Source organism: Physella acuta, unplaced genomic scaffold, assembly GCF_028476545.2.
Source record: "Physella acuta isolate Inbredline_101_S28 unplaced genomic scaffold, ASM2847654v3 ptg000300l, whole genome shotgun sequence".
In the NCBI taxonomy this organism is placed as follows: Eukaryota; Metazoa; Mollusca; class Gastropoda; family Physidae; genus Physella; species Physella acuta.
In genome coordinates, this window is record NW_026731819.1 from 73893 (window position 1) to 98094 (window position 24202).

Below are 24202 nucleotides of genomic sequence, written 5' to 3' on the forward strand. Positions count from 1 at the left end.
AGCGACCTCTTTCTTTGGGTTATTGTATACTAAACTTGCTCATATTTCTAGAATACTAGATTATATAGTTTTTCAAATTATATTCTAGTTTCATATACAATTTAATGTAGAAGGTTAAAATACCCACGAATCATAAGTATGTATCAATATTAAACAATAACAGTAGACTAATAATATTTGTTAATTTCATAGGCTTAGGAGAATCACCAAATCTCGATAGCAAAAAAAATAAAAAAAAGTCAACTCACTGTGAGACTTTTTTGACAATTTTTGTAAACAATTTTTTTTACACTTGCAACGATTGATCTAGATTTAGATCTAAAATAGATCTAGAATTATGTTTTTGTTTGTATAATTTTATAATGATTCATGATAAAAATGGCAATAATGAATAAATGATACAATTTTAATTAAATTTTTTTAGGTAGGCTGAGGCATAAAAAAATGATAAACTAAAAAATTAGCTAGGCCCTCTAACTTTGGTAGGCCTAGAATCTAAAATTAAATATTTTTTATTGGTTTGGATTTGATGTCAACCATCATAAACCACAACTTACATCAGACAACATATGATAAACCAAAATCAAATAGGCTTATTAAATACCACGTCAAATTATTCAGGCCAATAGATTACCTACATAAATAGTTTTAAAAGAAATCACAAACAAAATGAGTTTAGTAGAGTTAGCAACCTTTCGAGGAGTTAGTCCTAGATCCATAAACAAGCTGTATAATTTACACCACTGTTTACTGTGTTTAGCTCATTTTGATAAACAACCAGTCCGCTACCAACACCTTGATCAAAATCAAAGTAATAGGCAGGCGTGCTCATGGTATTACTATACGAGGCCTCCTTAGTATTTTTTATGCGATGCTTAACAATATGCTCGCATAGTATGTAGAACATACTTCATTAGCCTGTTCTGTAAGTACAATAGGCCAACAGTGTTAAATATAATCCATCGCAAGCTGTCCAGAACAGGATTTGTGTGCTGTAAAAGATACCCTGAATTATCTGGAGACCAAACAAAAAAAGAACCATATAAGCGAACAGTCTTATATCTATTAACTGGAATATCAGCCTAGTAATTGTATGCTTAGTTCTTTAAAGCAGATCATTAATAAAGTTAAGCCTAAAGGAAGAATGAATGTTATTAACTCAAAGCTCCAAAGATTGATGCTACAGTCACAGGCTTTCTTTTCCTACTGTTGAACTTCTACGTTCTGCAGGCATCTTCAAGACTTCTATGAAAAAAACGGAGTTGTAGCACACACTGTATTTTATTTAGTCTGTTTTCACCTAGGGCTGTTGTTCCTGCTACGATACTACTTTTCATGTATTGTCAGCTGAACTTAATGCTACTACTTTTAACACATACTTTACTTTAGACTTGAAATTGAGGAAAAATTATAGGCTAAAAAAATGGTATACAAACTGAAATGGGATGCAATGTTAACAGATCAAGGCTCTAAATAAATACTGATGTTGTAGTTTCCTTTGCTTTTTATTTTCTTTCTAGATTACATGTTGTATATTTTGTAAAACAATACATTTAAAAAAACCAACAAATTAGATAATGAGTGGTTTCCATTTCAAATTAATTAAGAATAACAAATCATCCTACACATGTTTAGATAATAATTTAACAGATTTGGCTGAAACTTTTGTATTAAAAATTATTTTTTCTAGAAGTAGTTAAAAGTTTTGCCTAGTTAAATATTAGAACAGTTAATTGATGAATCAGCAGTTGTATATCCTAAAAGAGTAGTTTATAGCCAAATGCTTTTGGTATTAGTGTAACTTATTTAGAGTTCATTTTTTAAATTGTATTGTATATCAAATTTCTCAGTTACAATAATAGGTACACTTTTAAGAGAAAAATTCTGATTTTTAAACTAAGTTATTCTAGAAAACAATAGCTTGAAATAATTTATTATGATGTTTATTGGAAATTGAATGCTGTCAGTTAGGTTTTTTTTGTCTGCTGTGTTTTATTCAGCACTTTACCTCATTGTTATTTTTTTTTACAACTTGTACCGATATGCAACTTTCATCCTAACTTTGTGTTGATCATTGTACTTCTCGATAGCTTTGTTCCTTACTTTGGCAATTGTACCTAATTTTTTGTCCGTTATTTGTTTTAACATGAATGAATAATTATTACGCTAATCACTATTTAAAGCAAGTGTTCCTTCTAAGAAACAGTTTAGATTTTTGATTTGATTCAATAATTCAAAATCATAATACATTAAAATTAGAAACAAAATAAGTGCCATTAGCATATTAATAAGAAAGTGATTTTTGTCTAGTGTCTTTTAAAAAAAATAACAATAAAGGGAGATAAATAGGGGTCATAGGAATAAGTTTTTTGACTAGTGTTTTATGGAGTTAGCAAATATTTTTCAACTTGGCACTAATTTTACATGTAAGTGGGTTGGGGCTCATAGCGTGGATCAGATACATTTATCACAATCTGATCCTGCTGAGTATGAGTTGCCGAGTATGATGGTTACACAAGCAGGCATGATGGTATCTCGCTGGTTAGTACTTTTTTTTCATTTTAAAAAATTTGTTAAATTAGGGTCACTTTATGAATGTTATTCAAATTAATAATAGATATACTAAAGTGTATAACTATATTTATCTTGTAAAGAAACTTGCTTACTTATGTTCAAGAGTTTTAAGTTATTAATAAATTATTTTTTTTAATACTTAATGTAGGCCCATTTGCTATAATTTAAAATTTTAAATAATTTCACTTGTAATTACAAATTTTGTTACCATTTATTTCAGATACTGACACATGTTTGTGAATTGGCCATGTCCTTATTGTGGATGCCATATCCCTTGAGTTTTGCTAAACCCATCTTCCAACATCAAGGCCTATCATTCATCTTTTTGTTTCTTTGTCCTCTTTGTGGACTTGCTTTGGTCTGATTATCTTGATAAAACTAACAGCTATCAATACCTTTATTAGAGAAAAATGGCCACTATCGGCGATGACTGCTATTTTTTCTGCACATCATCATGTGCAAAGGTATTTATAAAACTTAAGACTCTGTACCACAAATTATTAATTTAAGTAATAAACCAGCATCAATAAAAGATTTATCAAATTTTAGGAAGTTAAAATAATAGTGAATACATTTCAAATGAGATAATTTGGTTCCATTTTTCAGGGGGCTGCTTGTCCATTTAGACATGTAGAGTCAGCCAAAACTGCAAAAATTATTTGTCAACACTGGGAGATGGGAGGATGCATGAGGCCTATGTGTAAATTCAGACATTCTAATTTTAAGGTAAAAAAAAATTAAAAATTGATAACCATTTTCAAATTAAGGAAGATTGAGCTGTAATTAGATATTTAACAAACCAGACTGTAAGCAAGCAGTGCCGTATTTTTTGACAAAAAAGTCAGAGCAATTTACTTTTTTCTTCCAGCTTCAAGTTGATTCAACAGAAGTTCCATGCTATTGGGAATCACAACCAGTTGGTTGCACTAAGCCAAACTGTCTTTATAAACACTCCAAGCCAAGATCTCAAATTTCTCCTGCAGCTCCAGGTTAGAACTTAGTTCCTAATCCTCTGGTACAGTTAACTTATTTAATTACATAGTAGTGTTCTATTTTTACTTTTTAATTATTCCATTGTACTGGTATAAACATGAATAAGATGCATTATTTTTACAGTGTATCTTAATTAGTGTATCTCGATTTCACAGTGACAAACACTGTACCCAGTAGTACAGCAACTGAACCTTCAGTGACAACACCAATCACATCATCTACAACACAAAACATTGTACCACCCTTGGTTAAACCAGTTGTCATACAACCAGCGAGTAAGTCTGTTTTTTTTTAGTCCTTACTTGTAGTTTAATACTTGATTATCTTTTTAATTTCAATGTTTTGAATTACTGTTTTTTTTTTAAGAATAAAAGAAGGTATATCAATTATTTTTTTTATTAAAGAAGAATACTCTGTGTTACTAAGTTTAAAAATATTATGTTATGAATAAATGTAAAGCTTGATGAAACATGCACTGTAGTTAGTTCATAATAGATTTGCTATTATCATAGTGTTTAAAACTTAAAGTTTCATAAGAAGAAAATTGAGTTGTTAGATGTAAATAAAGTTGAATGCATTAGCTGTAATCTATATTGGATGACTATTTTACTTAGCAGAATCTGATGAAAGCAATACTTCACCAGTTAAGCTCGCAATAGGGCAAGGAAGTGGCCAGGTACCTACAAAAGAAAGTGTTCCTAATCCTGAAGACAACCAGAAGACAACAAACCAGGAAAACACAAAACAGGAAACAAAAGCTGTGAAAGTGAATGTTAAAGACAAATCTACTAAACCCAAAATGAAAGTTAAAAAAGTGAAAGTAAATCCAGGGAAGAAACTTGTTAAAGCTAAAGAAGATATGCTTGGCGTAAAAGCCAAACAGTTAGGTAAAAAAATGAAGAATCCTAATGTACAGAAGAAAAGTGTGAGGGAACGACTTGGTGCAGCCCCAGTGCAGACAGCTGAACCTCCTGCTGTTGAAAGCAGTGAAAGTGAATCTGATTCTGGTATGTTTTTAAACTTTCTGGATAGCTATTACTGGCTTAGTTGACATATGGAAGGCTCTAGATAAAAAAGTTTTAACTTCTTCATCTCATCATTCCTGTTTGTGCCCCAAGACACATGGGGTACATGAAGTAGAGTTAATCTATTTCAATGACCTTGGTATAGAGCGGGATAATGTGGTCAGCACTATTCTCAGCTGCCTTGGTTTCCCTAACGTCAATCAGGTACCCATCAGAGCTGAAGTCCTACAGACTTGAGAGCCCAGCTTAGCTGTTGTGTGCTCTATCATCTGACAACAGCGTTACTGTTTTAACTTCTTGTTTGGACCAGATTAATTCATATTGGTCTACTAAACAGTTTGATGGCCATTCCATTTCACTCTTGTGCATTTGAATTTTTAAAAAATATGTGTCCTGTATTCTGAAGTTTCACTACATCTCTGAATGCTATTTCGTGAATCTCACAAAGTCCCCTCTGTTTATCTAATACATTTATATGTACATATATAAGATAATATCCTATTTTACAACGAATTCAGATTCTGATGACTCCATTGAAAATATCAAAGTAATGTCTATGGAGGAGATTTTTAGACAAAAAGCGTTAGAGTCGATGCTTAAAAAGAGAGGTATTTGTTACTTAAATATATTAACAACTGTCTTACCTTATCTGTTAAATATCTAAGCATTTTTTTTACTAAAGTTTATCAAGCAACTTTTCCTATTTTTTTGAAAATTGATTAAGCTATTTCATTGAAATATTTTATTTTGAATGATATTATAAATATTCTTTTAAAAATACAGCCGAAAATAATACTCAGACATCACAATTGGCAACTACTCCAAGCTCTGTTATTGTGGAGAAAAAAACACCACCAGTTGCAGCATTGGCTGAAAGCTCATCTGCCACCACCACCTCCTCGTCATCATCAGAAGAAGAAGAAGAAGAAACTTCTGATGAAAAGGAGACAACAATGAAGGCATCATCTGATTCTGATTCCTCAAGTTCTAGTTCTGACAGTGAGGAAGAGGAGGAGGATGATGATGATGAATTTGGTAAGACGTATTTTAAATTTGTGTATTTATTTTACACATTACTTTGTTTAGCTAGACAAGGTAAAGTTGCTTTTGGAATGTTAGAATTTATTTTTATTCATAATTCTATACCATCATTTTTGTACATTATAGTTGAAACTGATAAAAATATATTTGATTGTACAAATAAAAAGCTAAGATAAAAAGTGGATTCACATTTATATTTAAAGGCCACAGAAGTAAGGTTCAAGATTTTTTAATAACTTACAAATAATTGCTTTTCTCATTTTCTCACAGAACCGGATGTTAGAAGAGTCATTGTCCAGGAAGAAAATGAAAAAGTTGCAAGGAAAAGAGGTAGCTTAAAATCTAAATTGGAATTTAGTAAAAGTAAAGAATTTTCATGTGTTAAGATTTGCTGTTTGCCTTTTTTAATGTTGTCTAAAAAGAATGAAAAAGTTGCAAGGTAAAGAGATAGCTTGAAATCAAAATAGGTCTTCAGTATATGTAAAAAAAATATATTAGTCTGTTAAGGTTTATTTTGAGTTTTTTTTGTCTAGTTTTTTGAATATCATTATTTTATAAAACGTAGTAACCATCTGTAAAGAAGTTAAAATAAAAAGTAGAATTTGCAAGTATTAATTTTTGTGAATGTTTACTAAAAATAATTATTTAAATAATTTTTTTTCTCTCTCAAGCACATGCAAGTCTACAAAAGAAACAAATTTCCGTACATCCACCTGTAACAAAGGGAAAGAAAATGTCTAATGCCAGGGTGCCAGTTAGGCAGAATGCTGCAGTATCCAGCAAACAAGCAGTCCTCAAAAAGCGAAAGGTCAATGTTGATTATGATTCTGATGACATTGTGTCTTGTCGTGTGAAGGAACCACTTGTTTTGAATGTTAGGGATCGCCTCGGAAACTCCCTCAATAATAAAAAAGCTGTTAGTGCTAGCGTACAGTCAAGATCAGAAAGGCTTGAGCTTTCTAGTGGAATACCCAAGAGAGAGGCCAATTCTCCTCATAAAAGTAAAATTGTAAAGGTGTCAAAGGGCAACTCCGACGAGGAGCAGAACCCTCTTGCAGACATCAAGATCAAAACTCTGGAAGAAATCAGACAAGAAAAAATGAGAAAGCTGGCCTCCCAGCAGCGCTTAGGTTAGTACACATGATTTTTCACATGTAACTGGTTGAAATTACATTTTTTGAATTCATGTTAAAATAGCTTTATGTAAATCCATTTTAAATTTTCAATTTAGGAACTCTTTCATTATATATTTGTAACTGCTATATCAAAAATTGAAAATTTTCAGAAAATAAACAGCAGTCTACTGTCAAACAAAGACTAGGTCTAAAACAAAATGATTCTGATACCAAGGGAAGACAAATTCTAATTATTAGTGGTATGTACATTTCTGTTGACTTATTTGTAAGGCCTTTTTTTTTTAAATTTTTACTATTATGGTCAAACTGAAGATTGATTATGAATAATACTTTATTAAACCACTGGCTCTTTTTGACCTGTTCTGTTCAGTGTACTGGTCACATGACTGGTATCATTGGACAAGTAAGTTGATACTCATGACTGATAGTCATTTTAAATCTTATGAGTAATATATTTCTTTTATTAGGAAATTGTAACATTTTTTTAATAAAACTGCTTTGCTAACTGTCGAATCAGGTTCCAAGTCAGATGATGCTGATAATGCTGGAATAACGGAAGAGCAAAAGAAAGCTAAGAAAAGACCTTGGAGAACACAGAAACGTGGGGTGGATCAAGTTAATATTGGTGATGGAGGGGATGGAGGCAGAACGACGTTGTTGAAACAGAGGCAGGTGTCTGCCGATGGAGATATGCCAGGTTAGGATAACTTTATTCTGTTGGATGAGTGTTTATTTATTAATTAGGTGCAGTCAGAAGTTCATAGAAACATTTGATATGAAAGCTTAATTTTTTTTAATTTTATCACTACCATCTTGCAATACATCTCCAATTATTTTTAATTTGTCAACCATTAATCAACCATAACATAGTTTTACTCAGACTTTTACTGATTGTATTTAAATTCAGAAGAAGAAGAACAAAGCATTGAAGAGTCACCCTTTGAGAGATTGAGGAGAAAAGCTCTGATAAAAAAGAAGAAAACAATTGAAGCTAAAAGATTAAAACTACATGCATCAGTGAATGAAGGTAAAAAATAAAATCTGCTTGATATTTTGGTCCCAAAGTAATTAACTAGAGATTGCACTTTAAATTTTAGTACTAGTCTTATAACACTTATTTAGTAACAGTAAAAGTAAAAATTTTAAATAAAATAATTATATTCACTGTACTTTTAGAACATGATCTAAGAATTCAAGCCTCCCCAAAAAGACAAGTTTTACAAGACTGTAAGTTTCATTTTACAGTAATCTGTTAGCTTTCTTACTAAGCCAATAACATTTAGATAAATATATATTTTATAAATTGTTTGTTTACAGTTGAAGATCTAGCTGGGGACAATGATGAGGCAGTGGAGGAAGAAGTTGTCAACTCTAGCAACAAGAAACATAAACATAGGCACAAACATAAACAGGATAGAAAATCAAAGACAGAGAGACAAATTTATGTACCTCCAGCTATGAAAAGCTCTGGTTAGTTACTTCAAATAGTTTTAAAATTAATTTCTACCCAAAATTTTTAAATTAAATATATTTGTATTTCAATATTAATTTGATACATTTCATCGAATAAAAAAGATAGGAAATATTACCAAAAAGAAACAATCATTTGGTAAATTATTGAAATTGCATTGATGTTTAATGGAGCATTATTCATATTCTATTAATTTGGTAGCCTCCATGTGTAGATCAGTTTTTTCAATGAGCTCTTACTATTGAGCTAATAAATCATAAGGATTCATGTTTTATTATTATTACTACTTGATCATTTCAGCTTTGAAAGAAGAAGACGTGACAATGAAAGAGGCTGTGGTGGCACCAACAGCCAAAGTAGCCCCACAGAAAAGGGGCCCTCACCCCATAGCAGCAGCCTGGGCTGCTGGCTTGACATTGTCAGCTAAAGGTACCCAGGGCAAAAGGCCTGCTGTCGAAGTGATGCCTATCTCTGAGAGGCTGGGAACCAATGAAAAGATCAGGGTTGTTTCCAGGCTGAATATTAAAGAAAACTCCCCTGAAAAGAAATGCACTAAAATTCAAACAAATGAAGTGAGTTTTGATCGATTAAGTTTTTTAAAATTAAAAAATATATATTGCAATAGTTACCTAGTCAGTGTAACCAAGTAGAATGGGTTTGACAAGAATGACAGAAACTGTTTTATTTTAAAAGTAATCTCTGTATGTAAAAGACTATCAGGTATTGTTTGTATCCTGCCTTGATTTCTAATTCTGGTAAATTATGCTGGTCTTGTTCTCAGCTACCAAGCATGAATCTAGATTAAAAGTTCCAGGGCCCTCCTAAAATTTTTATGAATCTCCTTGTAAAAAATTACAAGCTGATTCATTTTCAACTTCCCCATCATTTTATTTACTGGATTTCAGTCTTTTGGTGATGGGTACAAAAAAATGGAGGAGAGAAAATTACTGTAATGAGTTTCAAAGTGAAATAGTAAAGATAAATGGCTATGATTTGATAAATATTTTTCTTCTTATTCAACACAGCATGAATTAAAAATTTACGGTGATATTTTCTTAGGTGTTTTAACAGAAGCCAAGAAATGCTCTCTAAATTGACAGTTCTATTTTTTAAAATTTTCAGCAAATAGAACAGCCAACTGAAGTGACCATAAAGTCATTTTCTGAAATCATGGCTGAGAAGCGCAGAAAGAGACTGGAGATGCAGGCCCAAAAGTCTGGTGCTAATGCTTCTACAGGATTGGTGCCATCAGACTCATTACCTGCATCTTCAGTTTCATTATCATCTATGTCTTCAACTTCTAGTCCTTCAAAGAATATCGCAAATAAACCAAGAGTACCTATAACTCCAATTGTTTTCAATACAGGTATATAATTGTTAAAATTAGAATTTTATCTTTAAAAAAAATATTTAGATATATCATAGATTATATAATCTCATATACTAGCTTATTTCGATTATGATGCACTTAAGCATTCTATGAATTGGCACTTTATCATACATTTTCAAGTAACTATATTTCACTTAAACATATTAGTTTATTTTAGAAATAAAAGAAAAATCCAACTACAGACTATAAACTATAGTATTTACTTGGTTTAGAAAAAATAATTACATTATCATAATAAAAGGAAATGATTTATTTATTTATTGATTTTATTAAGGCTGCACTTTGTAAAAACAGGAGGAAAAAAACTCATTTTATTATAATGCACCTTTTCCAGATACTGCCATGTCTAGCGATCGTCTGCAGCCTACTGTGGACCCACCATTGACCGCACCGCCTAAACCTGTCCCACAGCAGCCTGATGCCCCTGTGTTCTCATCCAAGTCTCATCCTGCCATTACTCACAACAGAGAATCACAGCAGCGTGTCAAACTAAAATCTTTCAATTCAGCTCATGTGAAAAACAATAAAGTCAAACTCTTTACAAAGAGGAAAAGCATTGAACACAGTGATACAAATATTTCTGAGGACAGTGATTTATCCAACTCCTCAAACAGTACACCTTCCTCGTATTCTGTAAAGACTGAAACATCACTAACCAAACCAGCAACACACCAGAAAGGGGCAAGTTCTAACGCGTCGTCTAGCCATTCACACAACCCAATGTCAACTCCCAAAAATCATGGCAACACACACAGCCATTTACCCAGTACATCGGCGGTTAGTCTAGTCTCACCATATGAAAAGGAACCTGATACGGCGGCCAGTGTATACAAACAACCTGTACCTACAGAAACTGAGTAAGTTGTTGAAATTATTTTCATGTATTTTTATACTTTTTTGTCATTACTCCTCAAGCACTTCTGTCTAATAATGTATAGCAGTCAAATTTTTCATTAGGGAAGAGTTATTTGATACTCAAAACCCACTAGTAGAAGTGAGACTTTATCACTAGCTTTTTATTGTTGAAGCTATATCCCAAGCTGTAAATATAATGTCCTTTCTCGAGGGTCTATCAGCTTTGTGGAGAGAGAGAGGTCTGATATATGGACAATATGTAGCTCTTTTCAACTTAGTGTCCAGGCTTTGCACTTGGATTTCCCCTACTATAGTAGAGCCATATATATACAATTATATATATATATTTATATACACTGAGTAGAATATTAAATGATTTTTCCCAAAGCAATGCCCTGCACTGTTTTATTCTCTAAATTTTCAATACAGATTTGTATCAGTCATAAAAACTCAATTTTTTAAAAGCTAAATTGTATTGACACTATTAGATGTTTTTATTCGTATGTAATGGGTGCATTAAATCTTAAGCAATTATGTTAATGTACTTTACTTTAAAAAGCAAAATACCAGTAGAATATTAGAAATTACTCTAAATTGCATTGTATATTCTAGCTATGATAATAAAAGTGCATTATATTTTTCAGACCAGTGAAAAAGTCCAGACCATCTTTTGAGGACGAGTTCAGTTTTTTTGATGATGTTGGTTTGGATGATGACAATGTAATCTCTGGAGATGTAGAGCCTATTGATGATTTACTACAAGACATTGATGATTTACTTGCATAGCCCATATATACATAATCATTACTTTGTTTTTCATTCATGCATTTGCTTTTCACTTCCTCACCTTGTGAAATAATTCATTCATTTTTTATACATTGTTTGGGTTGTAGCCACTTACTCCTGGACAGGCTCATTTTATAAAATTGTAAATAAGGACTAATTTCAAACCAGCTTCCTATTGATGCTAAAATAACATTTGGTGACACTTATTGTGTCAAATAAAACATCTAAATTTTAAATGTGAACTAACCAAAACTAACATTGAACTGGTTTGTTCATTAGGGTTTACTGTTTATAAAATTTTTTATTGACAAAAGTAAAACATAACAATTATAGTCCTGGTTGAATACTTCTTTTTAATGAAGATCTGAATTGAAACCAGAATTAAAAACAATTTAGAATCAAGTTTGAAACATGGGCATTTGATTAGTTATCCAGTATTAACATTTAGTCAATTGTATAAAATATTTTGTTAGTTTCAAAATCATCTTCACATGTTCATTCCAAACTCACAGGCAGTGAAAAAAAACATGTCAGTTACATTTTCACTGTTCAGCAAGTAAATTTTGTGCTTTAATTTTAGTTATTTAAAACACAATTTGTGTTTGAAAATAACTACTGTGATTCATGCTTTTGTGTAACTGGAAAGTTATTGTAATAACCTATCAAGATTTTTGAATCAACAGAGGGTGTTGTTCTTTACCAAGTCACATGTATATTTTCCCTGCATTGTTTTCATGTTGAATAAAAAATAAAATTAAAATTTCATTTTTTTATTGATGAAAGTCATGAAATGTTATTGCTCTATAGTATAAAGGAAGATGAAATAACAAATCAAACAGAAATTTTTTATAATATATATATGTATTTCACAGAAAATTGAAAAACTCACTTTTTCTAGTGTAATTTGTTATATCAATTTGGCTCAAAATATTATTTTTATAATCTTGTGCTTTATATGTACAAAAATTGCTATACAATTTGAAGAACAACATCCATATTCCTTCAATCAGAGAAAATGTATACTGCAGAGATACTAAGTTTTAACATAGTAAATATGCAAAATAATGGGCAGCTGAAGATGCAAGTATCTATTTAAAAGTAGCAGTAACAAAATGTAAAATACATAAGCATCAACTCTGTTTTTTTTTTCTAAATGTAGGAGGTTAAAAAAATATTGCTTTAATAATGGGTCACATTAAATTGCAATATGGTAATGCCCAGTATCTATCTCAGAGGGAAAGCATTAAAAAAACGCTTTTAACAAAACATTTCTAAAAGAAAACAAAACAAAAGCATGAAATTTGAAAAGAGTATAGGGTTTACCATCTATAGTTGCCCATTTTGACTTGAACAAAAATTACAAACAAGCAAAAATGACCATAAGGGTGAATCAATAAACATTCTTGTCATTATCTCCTAGCACTTCGTTTGGCCTGCCACAGGTCAAACTTATTGTAGGCTGCTCTCAACATTTCTTCCAAATGCCCTGTCAGCTGAAAAAAAAATGTTCACTTGAAGAAAACACCAAGGCTAAGTTACAAGTAATAGTTAATTCAGTTTTTTTAAAATGAACTTAGGCCATAGATTTGTATTTCAATATAACTAAAAATAAAATTTTCATAAAAGAGTACAGAATCAAATTACTAACCCCTTAATCAAGTTAGTTTCTAACATGTGAAAATGATTTGCTAAAGATTTTATAGGGAAAACTGAATAGTCTGATGTTAATTGTATTCCATAGTAGAATAAATTACTTAATCTACTAACTCTTTTTTGTGCCTGACACTAATTATCTGTTTCCACGAGATAAAACATTTCTTGATCTACAAACGATTAATTTGTACAAAGAATAACTGAGTGATGACTTACATTCATAGCATAATGATACTGTGTTAGTTTCTCCTTTAATGGTACAAGCTTACTCATCTCAAATCTTTCTAAAGTCATTCGCATCTTCAGCACCTAAAATAAATAATTTAAAAAAAATGTAGATATTTAAGACCAAGTCTTAAACCTAGACGTTATACTAGTTATAGAAAACTTGATGCTTTTAAAAAAAAATTATCTTCACTTCAACTATTGTATTTTATTCGACAAATTATTAATGTCAACTCTGAAGTTGGGTTTAATGTCAAAAAGTCTTATTTTAACAGTGTATGGTTAAGTGCAAATTTTTATCTAATCCTCTAGTACTCGAAAACCTAGAAAAAATGACTATAATTAAGAGTAAACTGGTCAAGTATACCTTGTCTTCCAAGGCTTTAGATGAAACTGGAAAACATGCCCAGAAATGTCGCAGCAGTTCACACATGGCATTATAGTTCTGTTTGATCTCATCTCTAGTTGCAGGCGCCACTTGTTCTGGTATAATAAAACTACAGTATAGATCTTTGACTAATCAGGCAATATGATTTCATGACAAAACTTAAAGACTAAAGCACAATTAAGTAAATTAATTAACCTGATTAAAAAAAAATTATACATTTGATCTAGAAAATGTGGTTAAATAAAACACAACCTTTTAATTTTGTTAAATGTTAAAATCTGGCACATAATTTATACTTTTAAAATAAATATATTTGATACATACGGTGAAGTTTTTGTAGCGTGGTACCAGACATTAAAGCACCGCCAGGTGAAAGTTCACCCAATACTGAGAGGGCTTGTGTACCACCTAAAAACTGAAACATTAATTTACATGTAATTATTTAAACAATTTTTTTTACAAGCTAATATGTTGTATGAATAATGTTTGTTAGAAACTTTGTTGAAATAACACGAACAATTTGTTTTACAAACTCAGGATGATAAAGTGTTCAGCAAACTAGCTTTAAAAAAAAAATTTAAACTTATAAAACGTACCTGGTTAGACGTAAGAACAAATACATAAAATGAACATAAACACATTAAACCAGTTGTCAAAGTTTATAGTTACTGTACCCTGTGTCTTGAATGTCCCCAGCTGCTCACTTCATATGCTACTGCGTTTATAGAATCTTCAGTAGTCACATCCATCATTACATCCCTGTTATCATGGCTAAAACTGCTGGTTGCTGGTGTGGGCCCATGAAGGTAGCGATCCATATGTGTTAACCTAATATTAAGAATAAAAACCTGTTTAAAGAATGCTCAGTTTTAAAAAAAAAAACTTAGCGATCCATATGTGTTAACCTAATATTAAGAATAAAAATCTGTTTAAAGAATGCTCAGTTAAAAAAAAAAAACTTAGCGATCCATATGTGTTAACCTAATATTAAGAATAAAAACCTGTTTAAAGAATGCTCAGTTTTTAAAAAAAAAACTTAGTGATCCATATGTGTTAACCTAATATTAAGAATAAAAACCTGTTTAAAGAATGCTCAGTTTAAAAATAAAAAAAAAACAGTGATCCATATGTGTTAACCTAATATTAAGAATAAAAACCTGTTTAAAGAATGCTCGGTTTAAAAAAAAAACTTGGCGATCCATATGTGTTAACCTAATATTAAGAATAAAAACCTTTTTAAAGAATGCTCAGTTTAAAAAAACAACAACTTGAAAACATGAACATTTTAGAGGACAAAGTAAAAACTTGCCTTAGTGTTACCCCCTCTGCTGCATCTTTGTTATCTAGATCTTCATATTCCAGTTTTTCTTTGATTTTTCTCTGCAAAGATTGGTTAAAAACTTAATTTAAAAAAAAAACATTTAAAGTCTAAAAAAAATTTCTTACCAAAGTGAATAGGGAATCATATTTTTAACTTATATAGAGTGATAAAAGAAACTTAATCAGATTAATCTTCATTACAGAAGACAAGATTTCAGTGCTAAAAAGTTGGCAAGCAATGGAATCCTTTGTAATAAATGTAAAATATCCTGTATCAGTCAGCCTCCATTTTGTACCAAACTACAGGTAACAGGAATGACGCAACTAAGCACTGTCTAACTAATGCTAAAAATAACCTTTTCTTTGGTCCATATTTTGATTCTCTGTGCAAACTGTTACAGCAATAGGCTTAATTTATTCCTTTACTAAGGCCGAATATTTTTCATTTCATTTAAGATACTTTGATCAAGAACACCTTGGTGTATTTCAAAAAATTCTTCACAAATCAGTCCATTACCTTTTTTATGTGATGTTTTGACACTCAGCTACTTCTTGTGGATGCACAATTTTATATTTCAAACAAATTCTTTACAAATCAGTCCATTACCTTGTTTATCTGAGGTTTTGGCATATAGCTACTGCTTGTGGATGCACAATCTTATATTTACAAAAAAATTCTCAACAAATACAAATCAGTCTTTTACCTTCTTTATATGAGGTTTTAATGAATAGCTATTTGTTGATGGACAAATTTATATTTAAAAAACAAAAATTCTTTACAAATCAGTCCTTTACCTGCTTTACATGAGGTTCCTGTGTATAGCTACTACTTGTGGATACACACATTTATATTTAAAAAAATAAATCTTTACAATACAAATCAGTCCTTTACCTTCTTTATATGAGGTTCCTGTGTATAGCCACTACTTGTGGACGCACCATTTAAAAAAGGTTGAACACCATTGAGGCTGCCAGGGAGTTTTGTCTTCCTACCATTGGAGGGTGCTGGACTCTCTGCTGTGATGGGATCTGGGGTGGACGAGGATGGTGTGGTGTTGCTGCAGGCCCTGAGTACCATGGTGGAGTGTTGGTTGAAGCGTCTGATCATTGATTGGTTGGCTGTGTTATTGCTGGCTCTGGTGTCGTCCACTATCCCTCTGTATTCCTTAAAATAGAGCAATATGTTGTTAGGTTTTGTTCCATGTAAAATAAAATAATTTAACTTTTTAAAAAATCTTAAAATAACTTGCTGCTAGATTTCTTTCCAAAAATTAAATATTTAACTTTTAAAAAATTTTTAAAATAATAGAACATACTTCTAGGTTTCTTTTCATGTAAAATTTAACTTGAAAAACTTTAAATAAAATAACATGTTGCTAGATTTCTTTGTATGTAAAGTAAAACAATTTTGAAACTTAAAACTGAGAATAAAATAAATATGTCAGATTTCTTTTCATGTAAATTAACCATAATTAAAAACTAAATATTCAAAATGGCTTTGTATTATAAAAATAAAAAAATAAATACAAATCAATATTCATGTGATTATTTTAACAATTCAAGAAATGACTAGAAAACTGTCAACCCAATAAACAATAAAATACATGAAAACATCCACAGAATGTGATACACAAACCACCAGCTTTCATTGTGGTTCTTATAAAATCTAATTGATAAAAAAACTATACTATCTTCCTACCTCATCCACTTCCTGATCTTTAATCTGTGTCAAATCAACCAATGGATCATTCACATTCTTACTTATTTCTTCTTTCATAACTGATGTTGAAAATAGAATAAAACATAGCTAAATTTATGAGAATCAATCAACTTAAAAAAGAAAAATTCTACCTTCAAACTCACCAAAAAAGAATAAAATTTTGAAGATTTTTAAATTTAGTAAAAAAAAAATATTTAAACATTTTGTTAATTTGAAATGTGAAACTTGTAAAAACCCACTTAATAAAAAATTACCTGAATTCAATTAAATTTTAAAAAAAATTAAGATTATTTAAAATAATCTTTAAAAATAAAATAATTATTATAACTGAAGAAGCAGATATATTTTTATGTTTAAAGCTCACCTTCTTCATCATTTTTGGCACATTCAGTAAAAATATCTTTAGATGCAAGGGCCTGACGATCTCTATGAAAATAATGAGATTGAAAGAAACGGGTCCAAAACTCAGACTCACTCACAGAATGGGGAACTGCTTCAGCGTGTTTCTTTTTCACTAATAAAATTAGAATAGAGTCTTGTATATAATTAAACTGTGCAGAGTGAAGTATAATTATAAAAACAGCACGTTTAGCAAACAGTAACCAAAATACTAGAAATTTTTTTAGATGATTTAAAATAAATTAAAAATGAACAAACTTTAATGTCCTTCAAAATATAAACACTACAAGCCTTAGCAATAGGCATTTGAAAAAATTCTTTAAAATAAGACTGCTCAATTAAACATGTACAACTAAATTTTTTTAAAATAAAAGGCACACTTTTACCCTTGCTCAGCTTAAATATACCACTTACCCATTGGGTATGTTTTAAAAATAGACTGAATTATGTCAGCTGTAAGATTGTATTTAAGACCATTAGCACCATCCGTTTGTGGTTTGATATCAGCCTAAAGGGAATAAAACATTTACTACAGTTATCATCACCAAAAGACTTAAAACCCTACAGCCTATATATAAAAACAACAATAATATACATACCAAGAAAGCAGGGGAAACCCCAACATTCTGACCTGCTGATGATTTACTAGATGATGATGATGATGATGTTGATAATAACTGGAAATAAAAAAAAAATTTTTAGAAGGTGGAAGCTAATGCCATAATTCAACAATTAAGCCTCATTGTCTGTGATGCCTTGATATCATAATAACATTTTATAAGCTACTAAATTATTATAAAAACTGTTACTTGTGTCCCTGGTCATATTTAATGTAAAAATATTTTTTCCAAACAATATCTTAGTTACTAATCATGGTTTTGATAAAAACACCAGTAAAAAACAATACTGTGCATAGAGTTTAATTTAGCTGAAGGGTTAAGATTATGATAGTACACAAAATTGCTAAGGCACATCAAGTAATGTACAACAAAACAATCCACTTGGTACCTCGAGTTATTCTGAGCTATAGTTAAAGATGAATTGATCTAAAAGATAAACTATCATTATACTATAATTTTTGGTACTATTCCTTATATTCCAGGATTGGTACAATTCTGTAACATTTTTCTCTATTGGAATCAATGCTAAAAATACATTAAAACTGAATGAACAACTTAATATCAGCTGGAGGTGTTATGCCACTCATCCTGTCATGGTAAGTCAAATATTTGAATTTAAGAAGTATCCAGATTATATATATATATCTATATATCTATATATATGTATATATCTATATATCTATCTATATATATATATGTATATATCTATCTATCTATATATATATATATATGTATATATCTATCTATATATATATCTATATATATATATATCTATCTATATATATATCTATCTATATCTATATATATATATATAAAGCCCAATCTGGTCTTTGAATTCGATATGAATTTTCTATCAAAAAACTTATGTGAAATAAACAAAATGGCTGCCTAAAACTTACATGTGATCTTGAGGCCCAGAACTCTTCAGGGGAGATAACTCCACTTACAACTAAGTCTTTATATAGCTGATAAGATTCTGGATCTTGCTGAAGGATTCTACAAGACAAAGAAATGGCATTATAAAGAGTTTTATTTGAAGGCTGTAAAGGTGTTAATGTATTAAAAAATAGCTGAGACAGAACAGTTCAACCACACCATTAAACAAGAAACTACTTCTGTCAAAATCACCATCTTCCATTGACCACAGCAGCACAGATTCAACTGGACTTTAAATATCTGTCAAACGCCCCATCTTCCATCGACTTACAAAGCAGCACAAATTTACCTAGACCCTAAAACTATTTCTGTCAAAAACACTATCTCAGCATTTTAGGACATATGACAACAATACATCACAAGATAGATGAAGTGGAGATAATCTCTTTCATTACTGACTGCACATAAAAGTATGGTGGGACACTTAGGATACCCAGCTACCTTGATTTTATGTGAAATACGTATCCATCAGGGCTGGGTGGATTCAAGAACAGCCAGAAACATAACAATATGTGGTAAACAATTGTACGCCATAACAACTGATAACACCAATTAATTTAAACTATTAGTAGGTCCTAAACACAACATATGGCACACATTGATTGAAACTTGACATAATGATTTTAAATAATTAGTAGGCTATTATGAAAACGTCAAAAATAATTGATTGAAACCTGATCGACTGCAAAGTATTAGAATACATGAAAACAACATCAGACAAAAATGGTATGTGTCTATATAGACTGCTAAAAATGAATTAACATATATAAAAACACATGAGATATAAATTGATTGAAACTAGAGAGACTACTTTTACAAAATGACTAAGTATGATAGCCAAACACAACATTACACCAAAATAGTGTGAGACTTGAATACTCCTAAGATATAGTATGTATGAAAATACCAGGGAAAATTAGTACAAGACTATATGAACAGCTAACAATGAATTATATTAAATGACAACAAACACACAACATTGGGCAATACCTGTTCTTCTCCTCCAGCTCTGAGCTGATCTTCCTCTTGAACCTGGGCAAAAGCTGTTGTAGCAGCTCCTTCACAGACTCCCTGTCCTGCAACTGTACCTGCCGTCCCTTGGGGTTATTGAAGAGGAATGTGTTTGCACTGCCGTCATTGAGGATAACCTGGAGCTGCACCTTCTCCTTTGTTTCAGGTGAGATTTTCTGCGCTGAAATGTAAGGATAAGTCACAGATATATTCAGGTGAGATTTTCTGAGCTGAAATGTAAGGATAAGTCACAGATATATTTATAACTTCATCATTTAAATTGCTATAAAATAGTGACTAGTTTTTTTAGTTGGTTAATATTTTTTTCAAACAAAATTAAAAAGAACTTCTTAAAAATGATTTCAATCAAACAATCTATTATGAAATGCTTAAAAGTGCTCAATAATTGTTTTAAAATTCCATTGTACAGTATATTTTAAGGGGATATGTGCGGAAAAAAATCACAAAATTTCTTCTTTTTCGTCATGATGGGTTTCTTGCACTTTTGGATACTTTGTCCATTTTTGTATAAAGAAAATAATAACTTTAAAGAGAAAAAATTATTTTATGTGTTTGAATTACGATTTTTATGACCCTATTAATTAAAAAATAATCAATTTTTCCCAATCTTACAAGCTCTCTATGAAAAGTTTTATATCCGTCATTATATTGTATTTGACATCATTGGAAAGCTGGATTTCTCATGTATCTAATAAACTTAATTTCCTACATCTCGGAAACACCCAAAGCTTACAATCGGCTTTGTAGTTTACACAGATATGGTACTTTCCTGACCTAGTTTTCGTTACTTTTGGCTGTTTTTCTCAGTTCGCATGTTTTTAACACTAAAAAGCCTACTACTTTTTTATTTATTAAACAATGCCAACCATATTTTCAGAAGTTGTTCTTCGTGCAAAAATACAACTTTTGTCATGAGGGAATTGTGATTGCTTTCATAGAAAAAAAGTATTTGGTAATTAATATGCACATTTTGAAACTTTTGAATTCTAAAAAGGGCACGATTTTTTAGACCTTGTAAAACTCTTACCAGTATTTATTTCAAAAAGTTGTCGTGACAAAAGTTTTAATATATACTGAAATATAAGCAGTTTAAATTTGATTGCTATAGGCGCATAAATAAAAAAGCCTTAGTATTTTTAAAAGTACCGAAAAATTCAAAATGGCGGAGGTTTTTTGGGTTTCCATGACAACCAAAATTGTTTTCGACCTTTTTTTTTGCTGTTTAAAGCTTACTTTTATATGCCAAATATGATAAAAGTATTTAAAAGGCTTTAGATCTTAAACTGTAAAAAATAGAAAAAAACATAGCATATCCCCTTAATGTACTATGCCCTATTCTTTGTTATTTTAAATGTAAATGCAAATTCAAAAGAAAATTGTAAAAAGCAATTGCATCTGAAACAATACAAATTTAATGTGGTCACAAACTACATTTACTATCTGTATACAATACATGTAATATATAATGAATACATTTTGTAACAAATATAGGCCTACAAAAACTAAATTGTTCAAAACTTACTTTTAATATCTGCATACATGTAGCTTATATTGAACACATTTTTAGATTCAAGCATCCATGCCATCCTTTCCCCCATCATATACAAAGTTCCATCTGTTTTTTTATTTTTGACATTTTTCACTATCAACAACACTTCTTCTGAAGACTTGGACATTATAATGAATGTGTGGGGTTCTATTTAAGTTGAACTTGTCAGTAATTAAAAAGTTCATGCACATTAATGTAAATAACACATTATTTTTTAATATGATGACTGCACTAACATGTTGATTTAAAATAGTTTTTGTAAACAAAACTGAGGTAGATAGTCAAACTGTTCCAATAAAAAATATGTTCACATTAACTTTGCTTGATGAGAATTGAACAAGCCATTGTCATTGAGCTGCTTGAGAGTACTGCTGTCAAATCTGAGAATAATAATAGAAAAAATTAAAATAGGCCTAAATATTTGCATTTTAACAGTCTCTAGAAGCTAGATATAGATCTAGATGTTATTCTAGATTCTAGTCAAAGCCTAAAAAATTAGATTCTTGTGTTACTGTACTGTACATGACAGGTAAGTTAAATTTAAAATTTGCATGTTTCATATTACATTATTAATCATAAGCTCAACATTTTAATTAATAATTTAGTTTTAAAGGCTAAAGCTTACAAAATACAAAATGCATAGTCCATACGAATAATGGATCTAAGCTTCACAAACATAACACATAGGCCTATAGTATAGATTTCTCGCAGTCTTCAATTTGTTTACTGACAGACGATCGTCACACTGGCTGCAGCTAGAATCTAAGGGCTTGAGTAGTCATAATCTATATATATAATTTTCTTCTGGGAGACGTTAGAAAACAAGTTGCAAACTGCGCCTTGCAGTCCCCTCTCTTCCTCTCTATCGCTACCACCCCCACCCCTCCTCCACATGGTCTGGTGAGCGGTGTTCACTCTAAATGTTTACATTCGTATAGCCGGGTTTAGTGACGGCTATTAGGGGCAGATAATTTAGTTTGAAACGATTTTAAACTTAGAGGAGGCAACTAAGAGGAGGCTGCTTTCACGGGGGGGGGGGGGGGTATAGGGTAGGGGTTGAGGGAAAGGGGGGGTAGTGTTTTAAAGCAAATATTTTCGGTGGCAGCATTGGTACTGTCAAATTCACAATTTATGAATTACTGAAAAGTAGAAAATAAAACCACGAAATAGCGGCGTACGATACGCCGCGGGTCGGCTCGTTATTTTATAATACAGCAGACACTGCGACAGCCAGTCAGTAGAAAAATTTCTGACCGATAAGAAAGAATAAAAAAATATTTGCAATTTGAGTAAACATTTAGAATCTAGATCTAGATTTAATTTGCTTATGATTATGTTATAACAGCAGTATGTATCATACTTCTAGTAAATGATTGTAGCAAAACAACAGACAAAAACACATGCAAGTTTTATAAAAAAAAAGCTCAAGTTGGTGAATGTATGGAGTGGACAGTACGTCGGCTATGATGCGTCTTGTTTCGTTTTATTTAATTTTTGTTTTTATTATTAAAGCGTTGTTTCCGGATTTACGACTTTCAAAACCTTCACTTCCTTCACAACCTCAGTATCTAAGGAAGCAGAGATAAAACCATCATCAGTGAATAATTAATGTTTAGTTCTCAGTCCTAGAATGATTTTATTTACTTTTTCAAAGATTACTTAGAACTCATATAGCATAAAATATAAAACACAATAACTGAAAATGGAAGGCAATGGTAGAGTACAAAACTTTATTTATTTTTAAGTAGAAAGTAGAAATGGGATATTTTAATTATTAATTATTTATTAATATTTGTAGGCCTTTTTAAAAGGCTTTTTTACTAAAAATAATTAATTAATAAAAAAATATTAATAAATAATATTATTACATTATTTGGACCTATTTTAATAATTTATTATTTTACATTGTAGACAATTTTAGGCCATTTTCTTATTTTATTAATTTAATAAAAATTTAAATATTAGCCCTAATCTATTCAAATCTATTGGTATTTTAATTATTTTTATATAATAATATGAATTATAGCCTTATACATTATAGGCCTAATAATTAGGCCTTAATAAAAAATATAATTGCCTATTGATTATATCCAAGATTCTAAGAACTTAAATGGCAATATCTTCAGCAATCCCTTAATTCTTCTATAAATTATTTTGAGATTCTGTTTTTGAAGCTGGTATTTTTTATTTATCTCTTAAGCAAAGATATGAGGAATCAGTGTCAGAACTTCAATTTGTAGTAATATGTATATGTGGAAGAGAAACAGTTATGGTATTTGCCTTATTAATGCTTTTGTTTGTAAAAAAATAGGTACCGGTACTGTGTGATGGATTGCCTAACTTTAAACTACCAGTTTGCAACTCGATGCAAGCTAAATCACAACTACAATTAACAAATTAATAATATCATAAATCAATAATAAATGTTAAAATACAAGAAAGGTAATAATCCCCCCCCCCCCCCACATTGAAAAAGGTGCCGGTAAGTCATACTGGTGCGTACCGTCCCAAAAAAAGCACTGAGCCTGATAAAATACAACTAATGGCTTTAAAAGTTGCAGTTCACAGTTTAGTTGCAAATAAGAACATTGGTACAGGGGCCGCAGCACCTAAATTAAACTCCCTAAGCCCTACCCAATTAGTTGATTAAGTAACCTCAATAAAAAAAGGTTTTTATGCACCACTTTTTTTTTGTACAATTTATGAAGGTTTACTTAAAACAAACAGTTTACACATAAACTAAAATAAATTCAAGGCACTATATAAATGAATTAAAAAATGTACGATTAACACTTGACTCTTGTGTGTTTTAACAGCTAAAAACACTGTTGCCTTCATGACAACCAAGAACAGGGAGATGTTCCCAACAAGCATGGCCCAGGACAGATTTGGCAACGAGATGTCACTTGTCATTGGCAACCCTAATGTTGGCCCAGGCTGTTATGAAAACGAAGAAGTAAGAAATTGTGTTGCCAAGTTGTAATGTGTTTTCTTTTTCTTTTCCGAAAACCTGGTTTCAACTCATTCAAGGCTTATTGTCAGTTTCATCTAAATATTTCAATGCTTGCTTTTTTCAAAAACCCTTCTTA

General features: G+C 30.7%; 3 protein-coding genes across 9 annotated transcripts in view; 2 read left to right on the forward strand and 1 right to left on the reverse strand.

Annotated features, from left to right (window-relative positions):
- LOC131939904 (uncharacterized protein DDB_G0284459) lies at positions 1-12012 on the forward strand. Of its 5 annotated transcripts, none has more exons than XM_059298441.1 (19): positions 1-2541; positions 2795-3038; positions 3181-3300; positions 3443-3563; positions 3723-3842; positions 4182-4574; positions 5111-5200; positions 5376-5627; positions 5904-5963; positions 6305-6763; positions 6919-7008; positions 7287-7466; positions 7680-7796; positions 7946-7996; positions 8087-8239; positions 8541-8812; positions 9363-9606; positions 9965-10487; positions 11130-12012. In XM_059298441.1, the coding sequence occupies exons 2-19, from the start codon at positions 2985-2987 to the stop codon at positions 11269-11271; spliced, it is 3441 nt and encodes a 1146-aa protein (XP_059154424.1). In that variant the 5' UTR covers positions 1-2541; positions 2795-2984; the 3' UTR covers positions 11272-12012. The 5 variants fall into 5 exon arrangements, with proteins under 5 accessions (XP_059154424.1, XP_059154421.1, XP_059154420.1 ...); XM_059298438.1 differs by having other exon boundaries at positions 1-136; positions 2979-3038; positions 7677-7796; XM_059298437.1 differs by having other exon boundaries at positions 7677-7796; positions 11130-12011.
- Positions 11860-23998, reverse strand: LOC131939906 (general transcription factor IIH subunit 1). Of its 3 annotated transcripts, none has more exons than XM_059298444.1 (15): positions 23898-23998; positions 21087-21493; positions 19523-19724; positions 18496-18592; positions 17576-17653; positions 17391-17484; positions 16942-17091; positions 16557-16636; positions 15750-16022; positions 14847-14917; positions 14212-14365; positions 13862-13952; positions 13517-13632; positions 13141-13233; positions 11860-12764 (listed from the first exon to the last, which is right to left on the reverse strand). In XM_059298444.1, exons 2-15 carry the CDS (start codon positions 21238-21240, stop codon positions 12681-12683), a joined length of 1737 nt encoding a protein of 578 aa, XP_059154427.1. In that variant the 5' UTR covers positions 21241-21493; positions 23898-23998; the 3' UTR covers positions 11860-12680. The 3 variants fall into 3 exon arrangements, with proteins under 3 accessions (XP_059154427.1, XP_059154426.1, XP_059154425.1); XM_059298443.1 differs by lacking the exon at positions 23898-23998 and adding an exon at positions 22514-22587; XM_059298442.1 differs by lacking the exon at positions 23898-23998 and adding an exon at positions 22474-22587.
- LOC131939907 (protein pitchfork-like) overlaps positions 22667-24202 on the forward strand; it is a 6314-nt gene continuing 4778 nt past the window's right edge. The window contains exons 1-2 of the mRNA XM_059298445.1: positions 22667-22828; positions 23930-24069. Of these exons, the coding sequence (XP_059154428.1) occupies positions 22816-22828; positions 23930-24069 (153 nt within the window). The 5' untranslated portion in view covers positions 22667-22815. The remainder of the gene's footprint in view (positions 22829-23929; positions 24070-24202) is intronic.

Bases quoted from the DNA above. Each gene is read 5' to 3' on its own strand.
- LOC131939904 (XM_059298438.1), top strand. From the start codon at position 2,985: ATGGCCACTATCGGCGATGACTGCTATTTTTTCTGCACATCATCATGT. The intron at 7,009-7,286 runs GTATGTACATTT...CTGTCGAATCAG, and splicing joins ACAAATTCTAATTATTAGTG to GTTCCAAGTCAGATGATGCT. The intron at 8,813-9,362 runs GTGAGTTTTGAT...TAAAATTTTCAG, and splicing joins CTAAAATTCAAACAAATGAA to CAAATAGAACAGCCAACTGA.
- LOC131939906 (XM_059298444.1), bottom strand. From the start codon at position 21,240: ATGTCCAAGTCTTCAGAAGAAGTGTTGTTGATAGTGAAAAATGTCAAA. The intron at 19,725-21,086 runs GTAAGTTTTGAA...CTTACATTTCAG, and splicing joins CATGTATGCAGATATTAAAA to CGCAGAAAATCTCACCTGAA. The intron at 13,234-13,516 runs GTATACTTGACC...TATTTATTTTAG, and splicing joins CTAAAGCCTTGGAAGACAAG to GTGCTGAAGATGCGAATGAC.